At 37.4% G+C, this 26,033-nt stretch overlaps 1 protein-coding gene across 5 annotated transcripts in view; it reads right to left on the bottom strand.

The window, feature by feature from the left end:
- BTRC (beta-transducin repeat containing E3 ubiquitin protein ligase) overlaps positions 1–26,033 on the bottom strand; it is a 183,264-nt gene that overhangs the window by 101,137 nt on the left and 56,094 nt on the right. For 3 of the 5 annotated variants that reach the window (XM_044240338.1, XM_044240340.1, XM_044240339.1), the window contains exon 2: positions 17,615–17,722. The exons of the other annotated variants lie outside the window; for them this stretch is intronic. In XM_044240338.1, coding sequence (XP_044096273.1) covers positions 17,615–17,722 — 108 coding nt within the window. The remainder of the gene's footprint in view (positions 1–17,614; positions 17,723–26,033) is intronic. 5 annotated transcript variants of the gene reach the window in all.

Below are 26,033 nucleotides of genomic sequence, written 5' to 3'. Positions count from 1 at the left end.
ATCTTCTAAATCAGTAAAATGCCCTTACAGCCTATAGAGTACATATCAGGTACTTGTTACTTTCATCAAAGCCATTTATAGAAAAAAACCTAAGTAGCTCAATCTTACAATAAAAAACAAACCTGCCTACAAAACACTGGATTATTTCAAACTTACATTTTATTTTAATAAAGATTATATAGAAGAGATTAAAACTCTTATAATACTTTATATATATAGTTTCTTTCATACTGTAAAATTAAAAGATCATTTTAAATGCTCAGAAAGGTAATCAATAGCACTTCTCTATTAGTGAAGTGGTATTACATGCATGCATACATATTCTATAAATCAAGAGATTACGTATATGTATTTTTCTGTGAAGGGTTATTTTATAAGTTAGAATGCTTAAACTGAATCAAAACAAAAATTCATGCTGAGTTCTCTTCATTGTGTTTGCTTTTAAAGCTGTACAGAATTATACTTCCGTGACGTTTTACAAAAAGCATTAAATTGTAACTAACAGATTATTTTTTTAGAAAAGGAAGAGAATTACCTACTTCACTCCTGAGAATCTCAAACTTGCCCAAATTTGTGGTAAAATTAAATTTTAAATGATAAACTAGAGCAACAGAGATTTGTAGAACTTGTTCTAATACTGCTACAATTAAAATGTTTTTCCTATAGCAATCTTGAAATTTTTATAAAGCATACTCATGTATAGCAGAATTTATTAATACTTTTACATTGATCTCAGTATTTTAAAAACCACAAAGAAATTTTATTTAAGAACATTTATTTAACATTCTTCTTTTCTGTGATGCTAAGACATTTCAAAAAAGTAATTCTTTTTTACATTTGTGTCATATGAAAGGCAAAATAAGAAAGAACATGATCCATTAACTCAGTATACTGGATTTGTTTTCACCCATTATATTAGAGGTTAGAAGTTTTAAATTCAGTTGAATATTTACAACTTAATACTTCTTTTAAAAAATTTTGTGCCTAATAAAACCTATCTTAATTTTTAATGGAGAAATTAATCACCTTCTTTCTTCTTAGATTTAGAATTACAAAAATACATCATGAGACCTTTTGAACTAAACTGCATGGGGTTAGACTGAGGTCACACCAGATCAGAAGACTGCATTCTCTCTTCCCTGGAGACCATGTAGTAGTTCCATAGGCTGCCATTAGATAGCAGCACAGTACACACCATCAGTCATATCTCCCACAGATTCTCCCGTTAAGGCTGGAATTATCTCAGTTATACACACACACACACACACTAATTCAATTAGTGCAGTCGGCAACTCCAGAAAAGAGTAATTCAATTAGTGCATTGTGGAGCTCTACAATACCTCTAAGCAGATGTTCACCATCTTCAGGAACTGGAGCTAGGTTTAAAATACCTGTACCAGATATGCCACTACATTATGTCATTTTTCAAAGTGCTTACATACGCTTTTCTGGCTTCAAAGAAAAGGTGAGGAAACAAACCCACGCTAAGTTCCTAGAGATTTTTCTATCCCCTATACCAAAGAAGGATTTCGGTTTTAGGCTGCAGTAATTAATTACATAATCCAAATTACGTTCAAAAACAAGATGTTTCCCTGTATATTACACTATTACACACTTTCACAGCACTGCCTCTAGTTATGCATGCCACATTGTAATGAGGACACTGTCAAGGTGGAATGTACTCACAAGGAAGGACAACCAGAATGATAACAACTTCCACCAAAATAAGAGGTTATAAAAATGGCAGGAACGAATACCGATATTTTTCAAAGAAATACTAAAAGAACCAGGAATATTCACCTTGAGAACAGAAAATATAAGCAACATGATAGCTATGCTCAAACATATAAATATATGAACATGAAAACAATTACTCTATTTTACTCTGAAAGGCAGAATTCTAATCACTAAATGGACAAAAAGTTTGACTCCTTCTTGAGAGAACACTTTCTTATAGAATCAATAGTGATAAAGATAACAAGATGCCTCAACAAGTTAGGCTTGGCAGTGATCAAGCAGAGATTACATGATCCCCTGCCAAATATTTCATAAAGGACTCCTACATGCAACAAAATGGCTTTTTATATCCCTCCCAATGCTGAAATTCTAAGGTTCTATGAATAAACGGATTTTTGTTCTTAAGACAAGCCTGGACTTTGGGTAATAAAGCTAATCATTATTCTGGAGGTGTAGCTATATAAAAGCCCATGGGCTCAGGCATTTTCAAGGTAACTGATACATTAATAATACACTGAGAAGAAGAAATTTTGTACAGTTTCTCTGTGTTAAGATTTAGGGGACTTCATAAAAGTACATATTTATGGCCTTAATTCTTTGATAAGCACTTGCATACCTCTTATTCTTCCAAGATTGAAAAGAATGGTTTGTTTTTATTCATCCTCAAGAAATCAGACAATGAGAAATCATTTTCTCTAACAATGATTTTTGAACTCTCCCACCCCAAATGAGTCAAGACAGCTTAAATGCAAATCTACATCAATATTTATGCTTTAAAAAATAGAGAGCCATACTTAAGTCAACAGTAATTAATTCTCAGTATTCCTCCCTTTGGTCTTATACTGTATTTTGTTAAGTGAGGACCTAATTCTGGGTACAAGCGAGCACAGCATTATTTTACAAATATTATCTCCTCTCTTTCAGCATGACCTCAAAGAACAGAATTTAAAAATGTCAAAAATGACTACCATCATTTTCCCAGTGCATTTCACTATGTATTTATGATAGAAACTAAAACTCTCCTGCCTTTCACATTTGTGAACGAGAGCTAAGCTTAACAGCTGTCCTTTAAAAACATCAATATTGTTAAAACAGCAACAACTATCAACAGTGTTAATTCAAGTACTTTCAACACAAACTCCTACTTTTTCATTCTCCAAAAAAATTACAAAAGGTCATTCTCACTTAAAACTTTACTGGTAGGAGTGCCTGGGTGGCTCAGTGGGTTAAGCCTCTGCCTTCGGCTTCGGCTGAGCAGAGAGCCCGATGCGGGGCTCGATCTCAGGGTCCTGGGATCGAGCCCCACATAGGGCTTTCTGCTCAGCAGGGAGCCTGCTTCCCCCTCTCTCTGCCTACTTACAATCTCTGTCTGTCAAATAAATAAAATCTTTAAAACAAAACAAAACAAAATTTTACTGGTAAGGTCCATGCCCCCCAAATAAGTTAAGATAATAGCACCCATTTATTGATAGAGGAGTTTTCTTAGGAAGAAAAAAATCTTAAAAATATAAAATATTTGTTATTTTAAGATACACTGCAACTGAAAACAAATAGCAAGAGAAAACACATTCTACTACTAGAAAAATATTTACCAAAAATCTCTGGTTTGGCTTTTTCAACAAAGATTTTCTATTCATGTGCTATTAAGTTGTGCTAATGCAAACATAATGATTCCTTCATATGACCTATTCATCAACCTTACTATAAATATGAATTTTGCACATTTAAAAAAGTACTTTTTCTTGCTAAAAATTTTTTTTTTAATATTTTATTTATTTATTTGACAGAGATCACAAGTAGGCAGAGAGACAGGCAGAGAGAGGAAGGGAAGCAGGCTCCCTGCTGAGCAGAGAGCCCGATGCGAGGCTCAATCCCAGGACCCTGGGATCATGACCAGAGCTGAAGGCAGAGGCTTAACCCACTGAGCCACCCAGGTGCCCCCTTGCTAAAATTTTAAGTCTTTTATAATGAGCCACTTCCCAAAGACACTGGATAATTAGAGCAATAAATAACACAGCTGGGTTAATTTGGAGGTGACTGACAATACTGTTAAATAGGAGGCTATCTATATAGTATGCTATCAGTTTAACCATGTTAATCCACCTCTTCTCTTTACCCACCACTGTTTTCCCAACCACCCGCCTCCACGGAAACAGAGCAGAGACCTAAACTGATTCTTCCTTACAACAGAGTGTTCCATAAACCCCCAGATTAATGAACTAACCCAACTTCAGTCTCCCTATTGCCCATGCCTCACAGCCTGCACTTATGTTCCAGTGTTAAGTTTATTTGGCTCCAGCAGCCCAGTTCTCTTTAACATTGTCCCTTCTCATGCATTTAAGGCAACTACCTCCAACCCCATCAATGAGAGCAGACAAATGGGGGAGAAAGGAATGAACTGCAAACACCTCAAACAAGAAAGGTTGCTTAAAAAACCAAGTGTCACATTCTGACAGTTCAATATTTCATAGCCAATACAAGGAATGTGCAATGACACTGCAACTTTAAATCTTTTCCTCCTATGTCAGTCCCTCTTTCTCTCATTGTAATGCCAAAGGGAACAGCAATCAGAGTGGAGATGTTCAACGTGATAGAGGTCAGGACACCACCGGATCAACGTACCAGAAACACGACCTTGTTTATTTTTTTTTCCACAGTATTATTGTTTACAGGGTGCTTTGCTCGTGTACCTTGTGGTTCTTAGCTAAAAGATGAAATTACAGCCCAGGATGAAGCGCTCAGGCACACATCCAATTTGTGTTTCCATCTCAGAAAACAAAAAGCTTCTAAGGCCCTCAGGCTGCCATTCAAACTTGGAGGCTGACATTTTTAACAGCATGAACCAGAGACTGGCAGAGAGAATGATATAATGCATTTCTGACTTGTCAATCAAAGACCTCACCTCTGCTGTCTTGTAAACAGTTGGGGGCCATCTAACTACATTCATAAACCTAGGGAGAGCTTACTGCCAGCTGGGGTGCTGGAGCCACATGCTCTGGCTTCTATTCACCAAAATCATGATTCAGTTTTATAATCTCACTGTAAATAGCGCATAGGCACATTTCCAGGACTACTGGAATAGAACCACAGTAGGGAATACAAAAGAGATTCTGGTCAAATACTGCGTTATTTTCAAGCTATTGGAATCCTGTACCCATTTTATCCTCATTTTACCAATTCCCCCCAAAGGACTGCACTATACTGCAACTGAAATGCTTAAAAAAATTAATAGCCTGCCAATCTGAAAATCTAGGAGAAATATAGAAATATCATATTAGAAGTTTCCCTTATGTTTTATTACCAGTAAAGAAACAGGCACTCACCTAAAAACATGGCTCATGCAAAGGGGAGAAACTGCAATGAACAATAGCAACTGTATTTTAGTGAAACTAATTATGTGCTTTCTTTCAAATATAAAACTTTACATGTTATACAAAAGCTTTGTATTTGCTAATCTGAAGTAGTGCACTATGTGTATTTGTGTGTGTGCATGCGAAACATGCAAACAAAATGAGTATTATTGCTCTAGTCTTTCCCTTCTGTTTATGACCTCTAACACAAAAAAATTAGACCAAATCAAGCTAAGATTCAAATTTTTGCTAAAGGATAATATACATACACTCTTTCTTAATGTCAATTTTACAGGGCACAGAATTCCAATTTAATTCATATCAAGACACAGATACTAGGTTTGCAACAAAGGTCTTGAGGATTTGAATGGTACACCTGAGAACTTTAAAAGGCAGATGACAGATAACCCAGCAGGGGAAGGTACACTGCAACAAGCCGTTTCATAATGATGTACTACATCTTAGACCCAAATAACTATTTCAAAATATAATAGACTTAGTCTCCAGAGGACTGGGCCAGAGAATATAGAAAAACTCAAAGCTACTCAACATCACTCTCAGGAAAAACAAAACTCATGGGTATCACTTCCCAACAGGAAAGTATTAAAATTCTTACGAGGCCTATGCAGCTAAACAAGTGAATTTTTTTCCCCCAATGAGGCTGTCATAAATAACCTACGTTTCCCTCTTCATGAAAAATGACAAATAAGGGCGCCTGGGTGGCTCAGTGGGTTAAGCCACTGCCTTCGGCTCAGGTCATGATCTCAGGGTCCTGGGATCGAGGCCCACATCAGGCTCTCTGCTCAGCAGGGAGCCTGCTTCCTCCTCTCTCTCTGCCTGCCTCTCTGCCTGCTTGTGATCTCGCTCTGTCAAATAAATAAATAAAATCTTTAAAAAAAAAAAAATGACAAATAAGTTTCCTAAATGCTGCCTATCTACCAAGATTGCACATCTTGACAGTCCACATAAAATACCAAGTCTAGAAACTAACACAAGGAAGGACAGCAAGACAATAAAACACTACGACATAAAGCAGAACAATAGTGAAAGACGGTGCAAAAGGCTATGCCAGTTCAAAACCACCGACAATGACTCCTGAACAGCACAAAAAGAACTCCTATGATACTCTGGCCTCTACTCAGCACAAAGATGGGAGTAATAAGCAGGTAATCTGGGAATATAAAGAAAGCAATAGCATCTTAGAAGATACAGTCCATCTTAACTGCCCACAGCAAGAATTTGTGTGATAAGGACAGTGCAACCACAGAAGCTCTCATCACCCTTAGTTTTCATCCATTCCATTCTTCCAGTCTGTGCTTCCTAACCCTGGGGCAACCCCAGGCCCTTTGGGTACCTGTACTCTTCCTCTGGCCATTAGGGGTCATGTTGAATTTAAAGCAATTAGGGAAAATCCAACATTATTTAACATAAACAAAAGATAAGCCCTCTTTACAGAACAACCCAACCTGGGATTGAGCCCCCCCCATCTCCCCCATCTGGCTCCCCGCTCAGCGGGGAGTCTGCTTCTCCCTCTGCCCCTCACCTCTGCTCATGCTCGCTCACACTCTCTTTTTCTTGTTCTTGCTCTCAAATACATAAAAATGAATAAAAAAATTTTTTAAAAGAATGATTAGGAAAAAAGTTTTTAAGGAAATGATTATCTCACAATAAAATAATCTGGTTTAATCTAAACACTGGATGATGATGCACATTAGCCTGTAAATGAACATTACCAGCATCATAGGCATGTCAAAAAACACTCAGCAAAACTTGAAATTATATTGTATTTAATATAAAATTGTATTTAAATAACCTAAGTGGGCATATTGAAAAATAAATCGGTCCTAACGATTCCTCCAAGAAAAACTACTTCCAGGATAAGGTAAAATACAGCAAATTCAGTTCATCTCTCCTTTTCTTAATGAAATTTGTATCAACAAATGTTGAAAGAGTAGAAGCTGAACAGTAAGTTCCAGTGTTAGCTAAAATGTTTTTTTAAATCTATAATTATACTTTCCTTTTAAGAAATGATCATCAGGGGCTCCTGGGTGACTCAGTCAGTTAAACATCTGCCTTCAGCTCAGGTCATGATCCCAGGGTCTTGGGATCCCCCAGCTTTGGGCTCCCCGCTCATCAGGGAGCCTGCTTCTCCCTCTCCTCCTTGCTCTCTCTATCTCTGTCGTTATCTCTAGCTCTCCAAAATAAAATCTTAAAAAAAAAAAAAGAAAGAAAGAAAGAGAGAGAGAGACAAAGGAAGAAAGAAAGAAATGCTCTTCAATAATATAGTTCCAACATTTTGCACATGTACTTTAATTTTGTGCCTAATCAAGCCTAAAGGGTCACTTTCAGTATGCTTAATGAATTCCATCTTTTCTCTAGACTGTTGTTTATCACTACTATCATCATTTTAATTTTCCCAGTGTCTATTCTTTCATAGAATAAGGGTAAAATGCAATAAAATAGTCAAATAATTGCACAAACATACACTGATGTGAAGATAAAAATGTTGACATCATTGAAACTGAACTGTTAACTGGCTTGCACTGCCACTATTTAATAGCTTGAAATGTACATTTGTTCATCAACAAGAGTCCAAATTCAGCATACAAAATCTAATTCAGAGGGGATCATCATAGTGTGAGACGTATGAAAGCCAAATGTGTAAAATTTGAGGACTGCCCATAAGTTTCAGCATGGTTTCATTTTTTCCATGTAAATGTACTGTGGTCTTGGGACGCCTGGGTGGCTCAGTGGGTTAAGCCGCTGCCTTCGGCTCAGGTCATGATCCCAGGGTTCTGGGATCGAGTCCCACATCGGGCTCCTTGCTCAGCAGGGAGCCTGCTTCTCCCTCTGCCTCTCTGTCTGCCTGTGCTCACTCGCTCTCTCTCCCTCTGTCTCTGACAAATAAATAAATAAAATCTTTAAAAAAAAAATGTACTGTCGTCTTTGGAATGTTTAATTATCATGACTTCTTTCTGAATACACAACAGTTGTGGGTATGTATGTGTAGGTACCATCAGCAATTCGATACTTTCTCTGCTCCTACTCTATATATATGTTGATAGTTTTCTTCAAATTATTCAAATCCATTCATTTGTTCGACAAAAATTCATAAAGTACATACTACCTATCAAACACTGTACTTGACACTGGAAATATAAAATGAACAAAGCATAGTCTTCCTCTCAAGAAATTCAAGTCTAGTGAGGGAACACTAAAATAGCATATCAGTGCTATGACAGAGGCATCTATTGCATGCCCTGGGTACAGATGTTCTGATGAGGTTAAGGGGGAGGGTGAAAAGATCGGCAAGGACCTTTATCCTAGAGGTAAAACTACCTGAGTTGAATCATGAGATAGTTAAGAAGCCAGGTAGATAAATGTGGGAGGTAGGTTCTAGAGAGAAAAGGTGTTTTCTGCAGGATTCTCCAGGTAGGGAGAACAGAATTTGCAAAAACACAGATACCTAAGAGAACACAGCACCTTTGGAGAACTGCAAATCTGAAATGGCTAAGAATTACATGAGAAGAAAGTGGTATCAAACCACTCAATTACATGAATGGTAAGCCAAATTCAAACTACGTTCAATTTACAAATGTGAGCAACTGCCATGAGACAAAGAGCAATGGAAATTAATGAAAGTGACTGATGAATGTAGAATTTGGAGAACAGGATATAGTTAAAACTCAAAAGTATCAGTTTCAATAAAGTGGTAATATCTAGGAGGACACTTAAAATATTTCTTCTTGGGGCACCTGGGTAGCTCAGTGGGTTAAGCTTCTGCCTTCAGCTCAGGTCGTGGTCTCAGGGTCCTGGGGTACAGCCCTGCATCCAGCTCTCTGCTCAGCAGGGAGACTGCTTTTCCTCTGTCTCTGCCTGCTCTCTGCCTATTTGTGATCTCTGTCAAATAAATAAATAAAATCTTTAAAAAATTTTTTTCTTCTGTCTTCTTGTATTTCCTACAATACTAAAATTTTAATTTTTATATAATTTTATCCTTAAATGGAATAGAAAGTGTTTTAAATCTAAACTACATTTGCCCACACACGCCTGTGTGTGTACATGCATGCACAAATGGATGTCATTCCAGATTAAAGGAAACCAACATGATGATTATCTTAAAGTGTAAGGATTACAGGTAATACTTTCTTGTTTTATGTTCACCAAATAATTTATATATTCTACAGTAAACAATAAATTAGTTTTATGAGCAGGGGGAAATGTGTGTTTCCCCACACACATACAAAATAAAAGCATCTTTTATTTGTCCTTATATGTGAATTTTGTAAAGGCTATAGCTGGGATAAACATAGGTCAAATGTCAACATACGGACAAAAAAGAACTGAATTTTTATTATACAGAAATTATGCTGTAATGAGATTATTCATATATGATGGGAGCGGTGCACATCACCTAGGGCTTGATAAGCATTTCTAAAATGGGAACTTTTTCCTTAATAACATTGTTTTCTGATTAAGATTTGAATGTTAGTTTATAGTCAAGTGTGATAAGACATGTTGCCCTAAAACTTCAAATGTAAAATGAAGACTTACATACAGAGATACATCCTGAATAATAACATTTTAACATTTCACTTAGCAGATGGTTAAGATTTAGTAGCCCTCTAAATATTCTTTTTTTTTTTAAGATTTTATTTATTCATTTGACAGAGAGTGATCACAAGTAGGCAGAGAGGCAAGCAGAGAGAGAGTGTGGAGGAAGCAGGCTTCCTGCTAAGCAGAGAGCCTGATGCAGGACTCGATCCCAGGACCCCGAGATCATGACCTGAGCTGAAGGCAGAGGCTTAACCCACTGAGCCACCCAGGCGCCCAGCCCTCTAAATATTCTTAAACAATAAAATACACTGTCTCTCCTAAAGTCAACCTTCAACAGTTTCAACCTTTGACAAGGGTCCCTTGCTGATATTAAAATATTATATGGTTCATTTAGCTCAAGATTTCCCTAAAATACTATAGCTACACTTGACACCTAAAATACTCTAAGGTCATATAAATCTAGTTATATTCTTACTGTTAGAATTTCTCTTCTTTCAATGTCTAAAGAAAATAAAGAATCTTAATTACTCAGCTATTTTTAGGCACTCTCTCTCTACTGCTCATTCTCATTTAATATCATAGACAATAAGATCACCACTTGCTGAGGATGAGCAAATGATTCCACAATAGTACATCCACTGTTAATCAACAGAAATCCTCTTAATCACCCATATACTTTCCAGGACAAACCAATGGAATGATGAAAATGAAAATATGTTCAAATTAACTATGTCCTCATAGACTCTATTTACACAATATTTTCTGCATCTTTTCCTTCACTAGCTTAAAATGTATGGTGTGAAATGTTAATAATCAAACCATACCAATACTGCCATTTCCATCTGAGTTACTGACGATAACCCAACAAACTCAATAATGATCCAAGGCTCTTCCTTTTCCATTGTCATAAAATTTTGGCTTTGAAGGTACTTCAAACTTACTAAAGGAGTGCAGTGGTTTCAAAGAAAAAAATACCTTGAAGCTATTACCAGCTCACTTCCTTAAAGACATTTGGCAATATTACTAAAATGAGTAATCCTTCTGGGATAACCACTTTGAAGAACTACCTGATCATCTCTCTTTAAGTTTTTATTTTAATTCCAGTTAGTTAACATACAGTGTCATACTAGTTTCAGGTGTACAATATAGTGATTCAACAGTTCCATACAACACCCAGTGCTCATCACAGCAAGTGCCCTCTTTAATCCCTATCACCTATTTCACCCACCACCCCCCACCTTCCCTATGGTAACCAGTTTGTTCTCTATAGTTAAGAGTCTGTTTCTTGGGAGGTGCCAGGGTGGCTCAGGTCACGTTCCCGGCAGAGTCCCGGATTGAGTCCCACGATCGAGTCCCACATCCGGCTCCCAGCTCAACAGGGAGTCTGCTTCTCCCTCCACCCTTCTCCCCTCTCATGCGCTCTCTCACTCTCCCTCAAATAGGTAAATAAATACAACCTTTAAAAAAAAAAAGTCTGTTCTTGGTTTGTCTTGCTCTCCCTCTTTTATTCCCTTTGCTCATTTGCTCATGATGTCACTCATGTGGAATTTAAGAAACTATTGTTTCTTAAATTCCACATGAGTGACATCATACATGTATTTGTCTTTCTCTGACTTATTTCACTTAGCATAATCACTCTCTAGCTCCACCCATGTTGCTGCAAATGGCAAGATTTCATTCTTTTTTATGGATGAGTAATATTCCATTGTGTATATATATACATCGTCTTTATCCATTCATCAGTTGATAAACACTTTGCATTTGACTTTTTAATTTTAAAAAGTTATTTTAAATTAAAAAAAAAAATTTTATTATTTATTCGACAGAGAGATAGAGAACACAAGTACGCAGAGCAGCAGGCAGAGGGAAAGGGAGAAGCAGGCTGAGCAGGGAGTTGATCCCAGCGCCCTGCAGGACTTGATCCCAGGACCCTGGGATCATGACCTGAGCCAAAGGCAGATGCTTAACCGACTGAGCCACCTAGGCACCCCGACTGTCCTTTTAAAGTTAAAAATATGCTTTATTTTATGACCCAACAATTCCATTCTTAGGCATTTACCAAGAGAAATAAAAACAGATGTCCACAAAAAGACTTGTACAAACTGTATATAGTAGCTTTATTCATAGTAGTCAAAAAAATGGAAACAAGCCAAATCTCTATTAATAGACAAACGGATAAACAAACTGTGGCACAGTAATACAGTGGAACATATTCAGCAATAAAAAAGAATAAATTACTGATAAACATAATTAAATGGGCAAATCTCAAAAACACTGATCAAAAGAAAAAGACACAGAAGAAGAATCAGCAAAAACTAAATCGGTGGCAAATCAGAAGAGTCATCGCATAAGCGGGATGAGTACTAACTGGAAGGGTATACAAGGGAACTTTTTCAGATTATGAAACTGTTCTGTATCCTGAGAATGAAGTTATGTAAATTTGTCAAGCTCATCTGAGAATACACTTTAGATCTGTGTATTTCATTGGGTGTAAATTTTACATTAACAAAAATCTAAATGGGTAACCCAAACTACAAAGATGTAAATGTACTAAAATTCTTGTAATTCTAGAAGTGGACAGGAAAGAATAGACTTAAGTCCTATATCCGTAAATTTAGTCAGGCCGTAATACTGAGCACCTGTGCACACTGTACCTGACAGAATTACTGAACAGAATAAAACCAGAATATAAGCCCATTTCGTCCATTTTTTACTACATAAGACATAATGATGAGAAAAATAAACATTCGCATCTATAGTAATATTGAGAAAAGCAAAAATTTCTCATCAATATCTGAACCAAAATTAGGTTTCCCTATGATACAAAACTGGGCTACCAGGAATGAAAATAATTAGAATTTATTTAATAGCATATCATCTTATACTAAGGTGAAAAACAATACTTGCTGAAAGCCTCCAAATTTATCCTCTGTGCATTCTTCTGATATTATAAAACCCATTCATTCTGCCAGACACTGTTCTAAACCTAACTCATTTAATTTTAACAACCGGGGATACACCTGGGTGGCTCAGTCAGATAAACATCTGCCGTCAGCTCAGGTGCCAATCTCAGGGTCCTGGCATCGAGCCCCACCATCAGGCTCCCTGCTGAGTGGGGAGTCTCCTTCTCTTTCTCATTCTCCCTCAATGCACTCCCTCACTCAAATAAATAAATAAAATCTTAATAATAATAATAATTTTAACAACTCAATGAGATAGATACTATTATCCTCCCCATTTTACTGATAAGCAAACTGAGGCAGAAAGGGGACAAATACTTACCCAGGTCATACCCAGACAGAGTCAGGCTCAAATCTCAAGCAGTATGGCATCAGGGCCCAAGTTCATAACCACTACACTATAAAACAGCCTTCGATCTGCTTTTTTAAAATGTTTCTTAAGTAGCTCTTTTCTGCCTGTGCAACACAATTTTAGTCCTACAATATACTGTAAGGCCCATATACCTAACTTATTCCTGATTTTTCTAGCAAAATATCTAAATCAATTTTCCTCCAAATATATCCTAGAAGTAGTAACTTATAAGGAGACTCAAAAGAGGGGCGCCTGGGTGGCTCAGTGGGTTAAGCCGCTGCCTTCGGCTCAGGTCATGATCTCAGGGTCCTGGGATCGAGTCCCACATCGGGCTCTCTGCTCGGCGGGGAGCCTGCTTCCTCCTCTCTCTCTCTCTGCCTGCCTCTCTGCCTACTTGTGATCTCTCTCTGTCAAATAAATAAATAAAAGGAGACTCAAACGAATTTTTTTAAATAGACTTTTTTTTTTTTTAAATTAAGAACAAACAGAGAAAGTCCTGACAGTGACAGTGTAATTTCGGAATTCTTTTGTACTGACCTAAGATTCATAACTGCTTTAGATCAAATGAGATGAAAATTTGAATTTTTTTGGTACATTGGTGTCCAGGTCAGATGATTTTAACTTGTATAGTTTTTAACTGCATATGATTACCTTTACCACTGATCTAATATAGTTCAATTCATCAGTATTTACTGGGCCCCCAATACTAAAAAGCACTTCACAGAACACTGTGGAGGTCAACTGATACATATAAGAGATTGCCTCTACTTTTAAGGAATTTTCTAGCACAGCATTTCTCATATTAAGCCAGGATATATTAACTACCTAGGTTCTACCAAATTCCTGATTCCTACATCCCAGGGTGAGATGTGGTAGTAATGTAGTAGTACCTCACTGTGGTCTGCTGAACCCAAAGTCACAGTGATTTTTTTTTCTCCCTCATTTTTTCCTATTAGTTTTGTAACTTTAGCTCATATGTAGGCCTATGATCCAGTCTGAGTTAATTTTTGTATATGGTGCCATGTAACAGTAGAGGTTCATTATATTGCACATAGATGTCCAATTGTTCCAGCATAATCTGTTGAAAAGATTGAGACCAGTGCATTTTAATGTAATAGAGCACAAGAAGTTCATTGATACAGTTTCAGATTCTATACTGCAACTAATCTTCTAAGAAATTACAACTAACTGAAAAGGGTATTAAAGTACCTCTCTCTTTTTAAACTATATATCAGTGTGACTGGATAGTCTTCATATATTCAAAACAACACATCACAACAGATTGAATGCAGAAATAGAAATGAGAATCCAGCTGTCTTTTATTAATCCAGACATTAAAGAAATTTGTAAAAAAATATAATACAATGCCAATCTTAACTAATTTTTTTAGAAAGGTTATTTTTCATAAAGTAATTAATTTGTATTAGCATGTAATGGGGCTTTTTAAAAAAAAGATTTTATTCATTTATTCATAAGAGACACACAGAAAGAGAAAGGAAAGGCAGAGAGAGGGAGGAGGCTCCCTGTGGAGCAAGAAGTCTGATGTGGGACTTGATCCCAAGACCCTGGGATCACGACCCAAGTGGAAGGCAGACATTTAACCAACTGAGCCACCCAGGTGCCTCAGAATGGGTTTATTACTGTTATTTTAAATGAAGTAATAAATTAATGCTTAAAAATTTTTTCTCAGTTCTAATTTCAAATAGTAAATACCAACAGATATAACCCACAAAAATTAAAGCACTTCAGTGTCCTCAATAATTTTTAAGAATGCGAAGGACTAGACCAACACCAAACTGCCACCATCTCTCCTCAATCACTAAATTACCCTTAGAATAGCTAGAGTAATAGATCTAAATGCAAACTGGGGGTGCCTGGATGGCTCAGTTGGTTAAACATCTACCTTCTACTCATGTCATGATCTCAGAGTCCTGGGATGGAGCAACACATTATGGGGGAGTCTGCTTTTCCCTCTCCCACCCTGCTCATGCACATGCTTGCCTGCGCTCTCAACTAAATAAATAAATCTTTACAAATATTAAAAAGAAAATAAATGCAAATCTGATCAGGTTAAACTTCTGTTTAAGTCCTTTCAACAGCATACTGCTCTTCTCAGCATCAAGGCTAAGATGACCCACAAATCCTGCATGATCAAGCTTCCCAGTCTTTCCTAGTTCCATTCTCCTCCTTCTTTGAAATAATAGTCTTTTAACAGTAGAGTCCTTAAATGCACCAAGCTCCACCTGTTCCCAGGGTCTTTGCATTGCTTCTTCCTTAGACCTGAAATGTTTCCCCCTCCTCCCTTTTGCCTAGTTCATTCCTACTCATCCTCAAGAACTTAACTCAAAACTTTATTACCTGATCTTCCTTATTCCCACCCTTGGATTAGATCAGGTTCCTCTTTTATACATTCTTTAGGCTCGCTGCACATTTCTCTCATAGGATTTTTCAGTTGGGAGTTTATACTCTGGGGATTATGTGATTTCATAGAAATAATTATACATAAAACTATCAAATAAAATTTTGCCTATGTGTCATATGCATTTTTCTAAGATCAATAGATTATTGGGTTCTCAACAGTTCTCTTCAAATTCTCAAAGGAGTCCATGACCCCTGTGTAGTGAAGAACCAACCTTACCCAAAAACAGGTCTGGCCTCTGCCTTTGGCTACTGGGAGGTAGTATACTGGCCTCTGGAACTTCTTACCTAAGAGGAGTGTCTTTCTTTGCCTGAGGACTTTGGCCATTGGACAAATGTGATTTATAGTGGAGGCTTTGAGCCATACATTATCAGTTCCAATCCTGAGAGGAAATGGGAGAAAGCATTAGTGTGACCTACAGAAGGGGCTAGATATACTAACAGTCAGCCAGGCAGGCAGTTTGTAATTGTGCCCAAAAAATACTCTAGACACCAAAGATTTCGGTAAATTTCCCTAGTTGGCAATACCCTTTGTGTACTGTCATATACTGTGGCCAGATCATGAATCCATTGGGAGATGATGACGGGAAGTTTTATATTTGGTCTCTTGAGAATCTGCCCATGTGTCTCTTTCTTTTGGCTAATTTTAACCTGCACTCTCACCCTGTAATAAAATTTTTAAGTATAATAGCTTTCAGTGAGTCTGTGAGTCCTTTCTAGTGAATTATCAAACATGAATGTGGGTCATGGGGGCTCCTAGACTTGCACTTGGTGTCTGAAATGAAGACAGTCTTGTAGTGACTGTTCTCTTAGACTTTGCAGTTTGGCTAAACTTATTACAACCCCAGTAAGATTAAAAATCCGCAGGTTAGTCCATGAGTTCCTGGAGAGCAGAAACTTTACCAATATGACATGTAACAAAAATTTAAGTATTTGAAATAAATTGATACTGTTAGGAGAGCAAAATTCTCTAACAACAATAGCAAAAATATTAATGATGATGAAGATGATAACAACAGTAGCCATTTACTGCACGCCTTTACTTAGTCCCCATGTACAGATGAGGAACATAAGGATGAGAGTGAAATGACTTGCTCAAGATCATACTAGTGACAAAGACAGTGTGTAAGCCCTGATTTAACTAATGTTAAAGCCTATGCACTCTCATGTATTGTTATCTCCCAAGACAAGCAAATGAAGTTTAATATTGTGTTTTACAAAGGACAAACAGAAATACCTAGCATTATCACCACTAAAATGGTATTATTAAGGAACAACAACTGTTAGCACAGTTCAGGAATGCAGACTACTTAATTTTCTCTCTTTTGACTAAGACTATAGTCATAAGCACTCTGATGCTTGCTTACAGCTTGCGTATGAAATTCTTCTAAGTAGAATATGAACTACATAGGTTAAAAACAAAGAAAAAGCTAAGCTACGTATTACAATTAAATGCTAAACACAAACTGCAAATGCCTGAGGTGGACAGATAACATTTCTGCCAAGAAAATCACCATATATAGTCCCCTAATCTGTAAGCTATGGGCATCATGCTCTTTCTTACATTTTTCTCTACAAATGTTCTATTCTCTCTATAGATTTCTCTCACAACCTAGAATTGTCCTAATAGCTCTAAGAAAGGCTAAAGGGAACTAGAATCTGTCAGTTCATGCAACACCAGCTGGACTGTTTCAAGCTGAATATTGTACTCGAGGTCTTAAAAGGCCTTTCCACCTTGAAATTAGACCTGTTAATTAAGAGATAAACAAACACAGATCTTACCCCAAAATATATAGAGGAGTACAGTAACCAGGAGACACTCTGAATTAGAGCACTTTGTATTTTTAATAATTGTAAGAAAAACACAAGAAGGTGTTCAGGTAACTGGTGTAATTAATTGGCTTTATGTAGGTCCAGAGCAAACGTTACATAATAAATGCTACTGGCTGAAATTACTTTAAAATTCACTATCATACTTGTACTAGATATGAAAACCAACAGACAAGTTGTGCTATATCAATTCTGGCAAACCAATCACAGTAATAAAAATGTCTGAAGAGTGGATCAGTCTGGGTATACATTAAAAATGAATCATTAAAGGAGTACTGAGTCATGTGAAATACAAGCAATATGAAGGAGAGAAAGTGAACATAAGTAAAGCATAGGAAAGAAGGAGGACACACTCATGAATCAGACACACACTAATGCCCGCAAATAACCCACAGAGACAGAGAAAGTACCTGGAAAGCTGTGAGTGCGCCAGTCCCTGGGTTATACAGGCATCGCAGCGAAGGCATGCTGTCCGCCAGGCTGGAGCAGCCCAGCCACAGAGACCTGGGCATAGAGCACTGCAGAGAGAGGACAACTATGAGATGGGACAGTATGAGACAGGATGGCACAGATTACAGGAACTTTCAAGGCTTGGCTGAATGCAATATTCCAGTTGCATGTGGCCTTTACGATAGAAACATATTCAAGAAACATACTACTTACTATTTCTAACCCCGGAGAGAACCTTGAAAGGGGCACAAGTGGCCAAAAGGCAAGGGGAAAGAAAGGAGGTTATAGGCAAAAAACAAAACAAAACAAAACAAAGAGTAAAAATTGTTGTCTCTGTTCTTTTATGTATGAGTCTAAAGGAAATCTACTTCTTAATCCAATTAATCAATTCTTTTCCTCTGTGCACCTCAACTCATGTACCATAAATTCACCACAGGGTGAATTACTGTACAGACTAAAAAGAAAAAGAACACTTCATGATAATTTCATTATTAGGAATGGTAAAGTAGAAAACAAAATACAACAGGAAAGTTGGGGTTTTTTTTAAGAAGGTGGGGAAAAGGGAAAGAGAAAGTATTATACCCCCATAGCAGTTGACAGCAGCCAACTCTGCACAGTTTGCATATGTTTTATGTATCTTGTTAGTCTGCTATTCATTAACCAAAATGCACAGTTACCATAGCAGCTGCCTCTTCCATCTTTCCAGATGGATTGGGGGGTGGGGGGGGGACAACCCAAACAGAAGGGAAAACAACAACAAAGAAAGAGAGAGAGAGACAAGGACAGAAAAAGAGAAAGAGAAAAAGAGAACCAAAAGTTGCTGGTATTAAAATCTTCTAAATAAAAAGGTACATGTGAGTGTAAATATACATATAATGTATTCCGTAACAAAAAGGGTAAAAAGGATTTCTAGTAACACTAATTAAACAGTATTAGTGTTATTGCTCCTATAGTCTTAGAAAAACACTATCTTTTAGAAGAATTTTTACATTCTTCAAGTTTCTCTAAATGTATTCCAGGCTGAGGTTTGGTCCATCAACAATCTAACAGTACCAAAAAAATTAAATACCTGATCATAGCATATATGAAAACAGCAATACTATTTTAAAATATAGCAGGCAATACACATAATATTAAACTTGAAATTGTAGGTCTTAAAATATTAAATATAATTATTGGACTTTTTTATTCTTAAAATATTCTAGATACAGAAATTAATATTAGGAAACAAAATGTGGTATTCATTGGTCACACTCTCTAAAACTGATATAAGGACAGCCTGCTACAAAGGACTCCAAAAAAGTGATCACGTCTAGATGGTGCTTTGAGGTCATTACTTCCTCATTCTATAGTTAATGTTGACTAATGGTCTAGAAAAATCGAGGTTTTTATTCGTGATCATGAATTTAGAATGTAGAGAACTAGGAACTGAAACGCTGGCCTATTGCTTCTTAAGTGCCGAACTCTTTTTCCTGCCTCCATCCATCCCTAGGTCATCATGTGGAGACATCAGACTTCAAAGAAGGTTATTTGCTAAACAAATCACTGGATAACACACCAACCACAACAGCTACACTGCTATGAACTAATACAACAATCTCCTAACTTTGTACACTGTTTCCAGTATTTCTTCACCTCAAGCTATAATCCATTTTATGAACAGCAGCTAAATAGAATAATTGTCTTCACCTTACTATCATGTCACCCTCCCCAACAATTCTTAATGGCTCCCTTTAACTACTAAATGAAACCCAAGCACTTGGGTTTCACTTGATCTGATCTTGCCCAACTGTCTACATTAACTCACCTCTGTCCTCCCAATTGGCCCTGATGCTCTAGCTCATAACTAACTTGATGTTTTGTTCAAATACCCATCTTAGTCCCATCCTGTGAACTTAAAGTTTCCTTCTCCCTTTCACCCTGCCAATGTACATCTCTCATTTATTTCAACTCTCCTTAGAATTACTTATACTAATTTCAGTTTTACCCAGTATTTCTCAGGAGGAGAGATGCTCATGTTTTCAGAAGGCAAGGGAGAAGAGAATAAGAATCACTGTTTGGGGGCACCTGGGTGGCTCAGTGGGTTAAAGCCTCTGCCTTCAGCTCAGGTCATGATCCCAGGGTCCTGGGATTGAGTTCTGCATCAGGCTCTCTGCTCAACAGGGAGCCTGCTTCCTCCTCTCTCTCTGCCTGCTTCTCTGCCTACTTGTGGTCTCTGTCTGTCAAATAAATAAATAAAAAACTTAAAAAAAATAAAATCATTAATGTAAAAAGCAACAAGTTGTTAGTGAGTTTCTCTCATGGTTAATGAGAAACACTGCGTATTATTAAGCAGTTGGTTAAAGTTCTGCAGATGCCAGGCAGAAGAAAGTCTCATTCTGAAGGTGGGACTGAATGTCGAAAAGTAGGACAGTGAGAAGAAGTGAAAATAAATTAAAAAAGAGAATGGGTGGCTCAGTTGGTTGGACGACTGCCTTCGGCTCAGGGCGTGATCCTGGAGTCCCGGGATCGAGTCCCACATCGGGCTCCCAGCTCCATGGGGAGTCTGCTTCGCTCTCTGACCTTCTCCTCGCTCATGCTCTCTCTCACTGTCTCTCTCTCTCTCAAATAAATAAATAAAATCTTTAAAAAAAAAAAAAAAAAGAGAATGAAAATACAGAAGAGAAAAAAGGGAATGGTAGAAAGAAAAGGCAGCAGGCACTAGAGGATGGCTTTGCTTCTCCCCTTCCCTTCAGAAAAGGAAGATGGCTCATGCACTTTTAGCCATACTGAAGACACCTGCATGATCTCTTTTTATTAAATGTGCGTATTTGTATTTGTGAACACTATTTGCTAAGTTTTTCGGTATTCCTCTTTGCAATATTTCATCTCCTTCATTCTATATTGGATCCTGTGTTATTGCTGTAATATGTCCTTGATTATTATGACTTTCTTTACCATTTGTCATTTTAATGCTCTTCCTTACTCATTCAATCCTATCGCCACCAAAAGTCCTAAGAATTTGAAAGGACTTACCTCACCCCCTTAAACTAAAATTTCAAAATAAAATCATAATCAATAATGAGCTACAAACACCCAGGAAAGCCACTAGATATACTGGTATGATTTCCAAAATAGCATTAACTTGCAAACACCACACAGAGGATGCATTTTCGATTATTATAAGACAATTGGTGTGGGTATGAAAAGTGCACTTGGATAGTCAGATCTGCACATTATCATAAGATTTTATATACTATAGCTCAATTTAAAAACCAATTTTCAAATTGGTTTGTATTGTAACAATTAATCTTACCCATACTGGTAAATGCCACTTAAAAACACTGAGGAAAAAAATATAATCACAAAATTAATTTAAAAAAGGCTATAACTTCTACTCTACCTCTTTCCCTTCTATACATTTAGGAGCATCCTAAAGGAAGGGGGAAATCAAAAGAAATCTGGGCAAGAAGTAACAGGGTAAAAAGGAGTGTCGTTTTGGTTACTATTCTTATATATTCTATATATTTCAGGGCCATCCTGATTCATCAATTTCTGACAAAGATCCAAGACTTTTTCTGCCCGGCCATGTTTAATATATAACCCCTTTAAAACCTACCTTTAAAAAATTGAAAAGCACAAATAGTTTCCTACTTAAAGTTTAGGCTGGTAAATATTTAAATTTCTAAGGGTTTCTCTCTACACTTAAAAAATTTTTTAATTAAAAAAAAAGCAGATTCTAAACTAAACTGCAATCTAGCAACTATATTCTCATGTTTAAATACTTCTATTAACTGTTAAAGGACTTGTGAATAACCTATTCCTTAAATGTTTCTCCTGCACAATCTAAAAAGCCGTAAGAAAGTCTGGGTCACCCATGTGCCTTCATCCTATTTACATGGCACATATCTGTCTTCTCAACTCATTTCCCACTTGACTTCGCTCCAGATAACTCTACTTTGCAAAAATCAAAGAAAGGTGAAGACTATAATAATTTATTACAATTGAAGTTTGTTAGCCAATTGGGTAAGTTCACTAGCTTTTGAGAAGCATAGATACAGCATTTTTTAAAAAATGCTCAAACATGTTTTCTACTAGATGGAAGAATCAGAAAGAGATTGAAATGTTGCAACAAAGGGCCTCCAGTGCTTCAAGAAGAATATGCTATCTAGTCCCCTTCAGGTCCAACAGCACAAATCCATTTTCACAGAGAACAGTGAAAACCTTGGCTCCTCCCCCTACTTGGCTGCCTGGAGAAAAGTCGCAGTTCCTCTTCAATGATAGAGGGCCCTGCAGGCAAAGGGCTGGCCTCAGCATTTACTACATGAAAGCTGAATGACAAAATCTCCTAAACTCAGGTCCCTGTTGGTCAACTTCTACGAGTAATAGAAGCTATAATAATCAACAATAAAAAGATTGCTGCATTGAGAGTTTGTGTATCCTTAAGCTATGGAATAGAAGAATTCCCTTTTCACTACTCTATCAACTAAAAAGTCAGTCCAAGAGAACTATAGTATTCCACAGGCCATGTAATATATTCAGACTCTACATATACAAATTCAATGATTGCCTCTTAAGAATCCCAATTTAGTTCAATCACTTCAAAAATGAAACTTCACTTGTCACATAGGATAGTCATGTCTGCCCAGCCTCATTGCACAAAGTTGTGGTAAAATTAAAATAAGAGTGCAAAAAGAAAAAAATGTAAAGCGATGCCATTACTAAGGCTTCCATGAATGTTGACTGTATTTCAAAACATTCGGGAAGCCATTATGAACTGCAGACCATAAAATCAAATACGTATTGTTCTTTACCAGAATGGATACACATGGGAGTACAAGGAAAGGAGAACCAAAATTTGTCAGGCATAAACTGTGCAAGATCCTTTAAATACCTTATTTCATTAAATGATTATAAACCCTATCAAAGAGTTATTAATATTTTCACTGTAACAGTAGAGTAAACTCAAGTTCAGAAGAGTTACAGTGACTACCTGGCAATAACAGAAGACCCCAATGTGTTTGTCTCCCCTACACTACACCCTAAGACTCACCACTATAAAGACCTGCTCTCAAGTACTCTTTCTTAGCAAGATAAATTAACCAACACAAAGAGTAACTGCAAGGAAAATACAATAACATACGAAACTGTATTTGACAATAGCTGCTATAAAAGTTTAATTAAAATTTAGAAAAGTTCAAACACAGGCTTTAATTTTATTGTAGCAATTGTTACTGTATGTAAGTTAATTACATATCTGTCTCCACTACCAGATGGTACTCCTCAGAGATATGAGACATACCTTACTTTTTTTTACCTCCAGTATCTGGTCATAGTAGATACTCAATAAAAGTGAGCTTAATAGTAAGAAATCAGAGAGAGCTACATACCAAAAAGAAGGAAGCAATTTTTACTTATGGAATAGGTAAGAATACTGATAAAATAATAATGGGTATTTTACTAAGACCAATCTTACCAGACTAGAAGGGCTTACTAGAACAGTACTGGAGAAAGCTCTTTTCACAATTATCTTACTCACCTGCAAAACAACCTAGCAAGGTAAACAAGATCCAAAGAGGTCAAGTAAATTAACAAAAGTTGGTAGGCACCTAACAAGCAGTAAAGATGGGATTCGAAACTAGATATTCTGGGTACCCAGGACAGTGCCCCATAAAAATGGCACCTAAAAAGGACTTTATAGGACTTAACAACTAACTATAAGGAAAGAAGAGGATGAGTCAGAAATAACTATGAGTTTTCAAACCTGAATAACGAAGGACGGTGGTAGCACTGATAGACACAGTGGAAGGAAAGTGCGCTAGGTAAGTTCAGAAATCATTAATATGATAATATACCCCTAGTACGTAAGTAAAAATTTGGCATGAAAGCTTGGATATAAACCTGTAAGGATTATATAGATAAAGGAAATCATTGTATTCTGTGTAAGTTGGAATGTGCTAGGTTAAAAGCATTTGCTGTAAAAATACTAGTGACTTTTTTTTAATAAAATTTGATTCCTCTTCCCTTGTCTCCTTTCCTACTTAAAAAATTCAATTTGACAACCATTAAGTGAATATAGGCTAACTAGGCATCAAGCTGAGTGGTAGAAGTGGTTGCAGTGCCCAAAACAGGCTTTTGGAGTCCAAGAGGTTTTAAGAAAGGTGTCCCTGAGGGGGAAGAGGCCTGGCATAGAGTTTTAGAGCCCTAGCTGGTGAGGGGAAAAAAATCTGCACAAGAGGGTGGCCTGGCATGGGGTACTACAGTCCCAGTGGAATGAGGAAGGCTTCCAGAATGGCGGTGAACAGTATGATGATGAATGTGATCGCGCAGGGCAGTGCAGGAGGGCAAGACAGCTAGGGTTCCCAAAGTGAGCAGAAGACACATTCACTGAAAGTGAAAGGATGGATACTGGTCCAGCACTGAGTTTCACATCCACTGAGATAAAGAGGGTGGAGGGGCAATGGCCCAAAACAGTGTTTTATACCCAGTAGGAGAGGATCCCGGTGCAAATAGTAGGAAACCAAAGGGGTAAGGAAAGCATCCACATAGAGTATGGAGTGGGAAATGAAGAGTCCTCTACCAGCAATGGGAGATGAGTTATACAGGAGGATGGATCAAATAAGGGGATAGACCAAATACTGAGGATAGTAAGAGCAAGATTTCTCCTAATCAAAAAAGAGTTATAAATACAGAAAGGAAGAAAAATAGAATGAATGCTGTGCTACTGAACTAGAATTGAAGATACTATTGTGAGCTCAAAACTTCCAATACATAGAGAAATTTCTAACTAAATGATATATAGGTAAGTGTACCCACATACAGGTTTCCCTTGCCATCCAAAAGCAGAGTGTTCTTGGGGTGCCTGGGTGGCTCAGTCAGTTAAGCATCCAACTCTTGGTTTCAGCTCAGGTCATGATCTCATGGGTCGTGGGGAGTCCTATGTCAAGCTCCCCACTCAGCAGGGAGTCTTCTTAAAGATTCTCTTTCTCTGAAAGAGGTAAATCTTTAAAAGAGAGGGAGAGAGGGAGAGAGAGAGAGAGAGAGAGAGAGAGAAAAGTACAGTGTTCCTATGAAACCTTTCAAAATCCAAAATGGCAGAAAGCAAGGAAGGAAGTGCCTTCAGAGACATTTTGTTGTGTACCCAGACCCAAAAAAATAACCTCTCTTATGATTTTCTGATACCTTAGGGCACATCTTGCTAATGAACACACAAAAGATATGGGGGTAAAGCACAGATGTTCACAGACATAGCACAAGCTAAGGAGACATGATGCTGAAATGTGAATGTGGTTCTCAGGGGAGTGTGGTGATGCCACACCCACTGCTCAAGGTGTACTTTGCCTCTACAACAGATGACCACAAAACAAACACTGCATGCTATCTTCTTTTCTCCTCTTTTCACAAAAGTAAAAATTGCCTTCAGATTTCTTTTGCATAGTGAAAACAGGTACTAGTGTAGGTCTTTCCTAAAAGCAAAGTGGTATAAAGCGGGAGATACCTGTACACAAAAATACACCCTAGCTCTATCAACTGACAAGGTCCACTAATAGTAATATGCTAACAGCAATGAATACATTCAATGATCCTAAATATCACTCTCTAAGCTGCTTAGAACAATGGCTGATTACAGGACTTGGGCAGGGAAAGTTTAAGATGAGCACAGAACACATTCTTGTGGCACTCAAAGGATGATGGAGACATGGGAAGATGATACAGGGGCCAGCATGAAAGGCTCTCACAAGCTAAATGTGGGACAAATTGAACATTCAAATAAATAATGACAATAATGGATTATAACTGGGGTAGGCAAACTCTAAAATGGCCCCCTGTGATCCACACCTCCTGCATTCATAATCCTTATATAATCCCATCCCCTTGAGTGTGGGACAGGCTAATACCTAACCTACATTATATGAGATCATAACTTCTATCTTGCTAGCAGACACCACTGCCTTTTGGCATGGATATTTTAATGAAGCAAGCAGTCCATGTGGCAAGGAACTGTGGATGGCTTCCAGCCAACAGCCAGCTAGGAATTGAGGCTCTCAGCCCAGTGACCCATGAAGAAAGAAATTCTGCCACAAAATATAAGTGGATTTCTCCTCGATCAAGTCCTCAAATGAGACCTCAGCCCTGGCCAACACCTTGATTACAGCCTTATGAGAGATGTTGCCAGAGAGGACCCAGGGCAGCCATGATCAGACTCCAGATCCCAAGAAATGGCAAGATAATAAGTGTGTGTTGCATGTTATAATTAGCTTCTGAATCAGTGGTATTTGGTATGCAGCAAAAGATAACTAATACAATAAGCCACTAAGTAAAATAGTAACCCATGACTCCATTAGTAATAAGCTGAAAGTTTAATGAGGAGCATGATGCTTAAATAGTCTCAAAACATCT

Source organism: Neovison vison, chromosome 2, assembly GCF_020171115.1.
Source record: "Neovison vison isolate M4711 chromosome 2, ASM_NN_V1, whole genome shotgun sequence".
Lineage (NCBI taxonomy): Eukaryota > Metazoa > Chordata > Mammalia > Carnivora > Mustelidae > Neogale > Neogale vison.
Note: the sequence above shows the minus strand (reverse complement) of the source record. Positions and strands in the feature narration are given on the sequence as shown.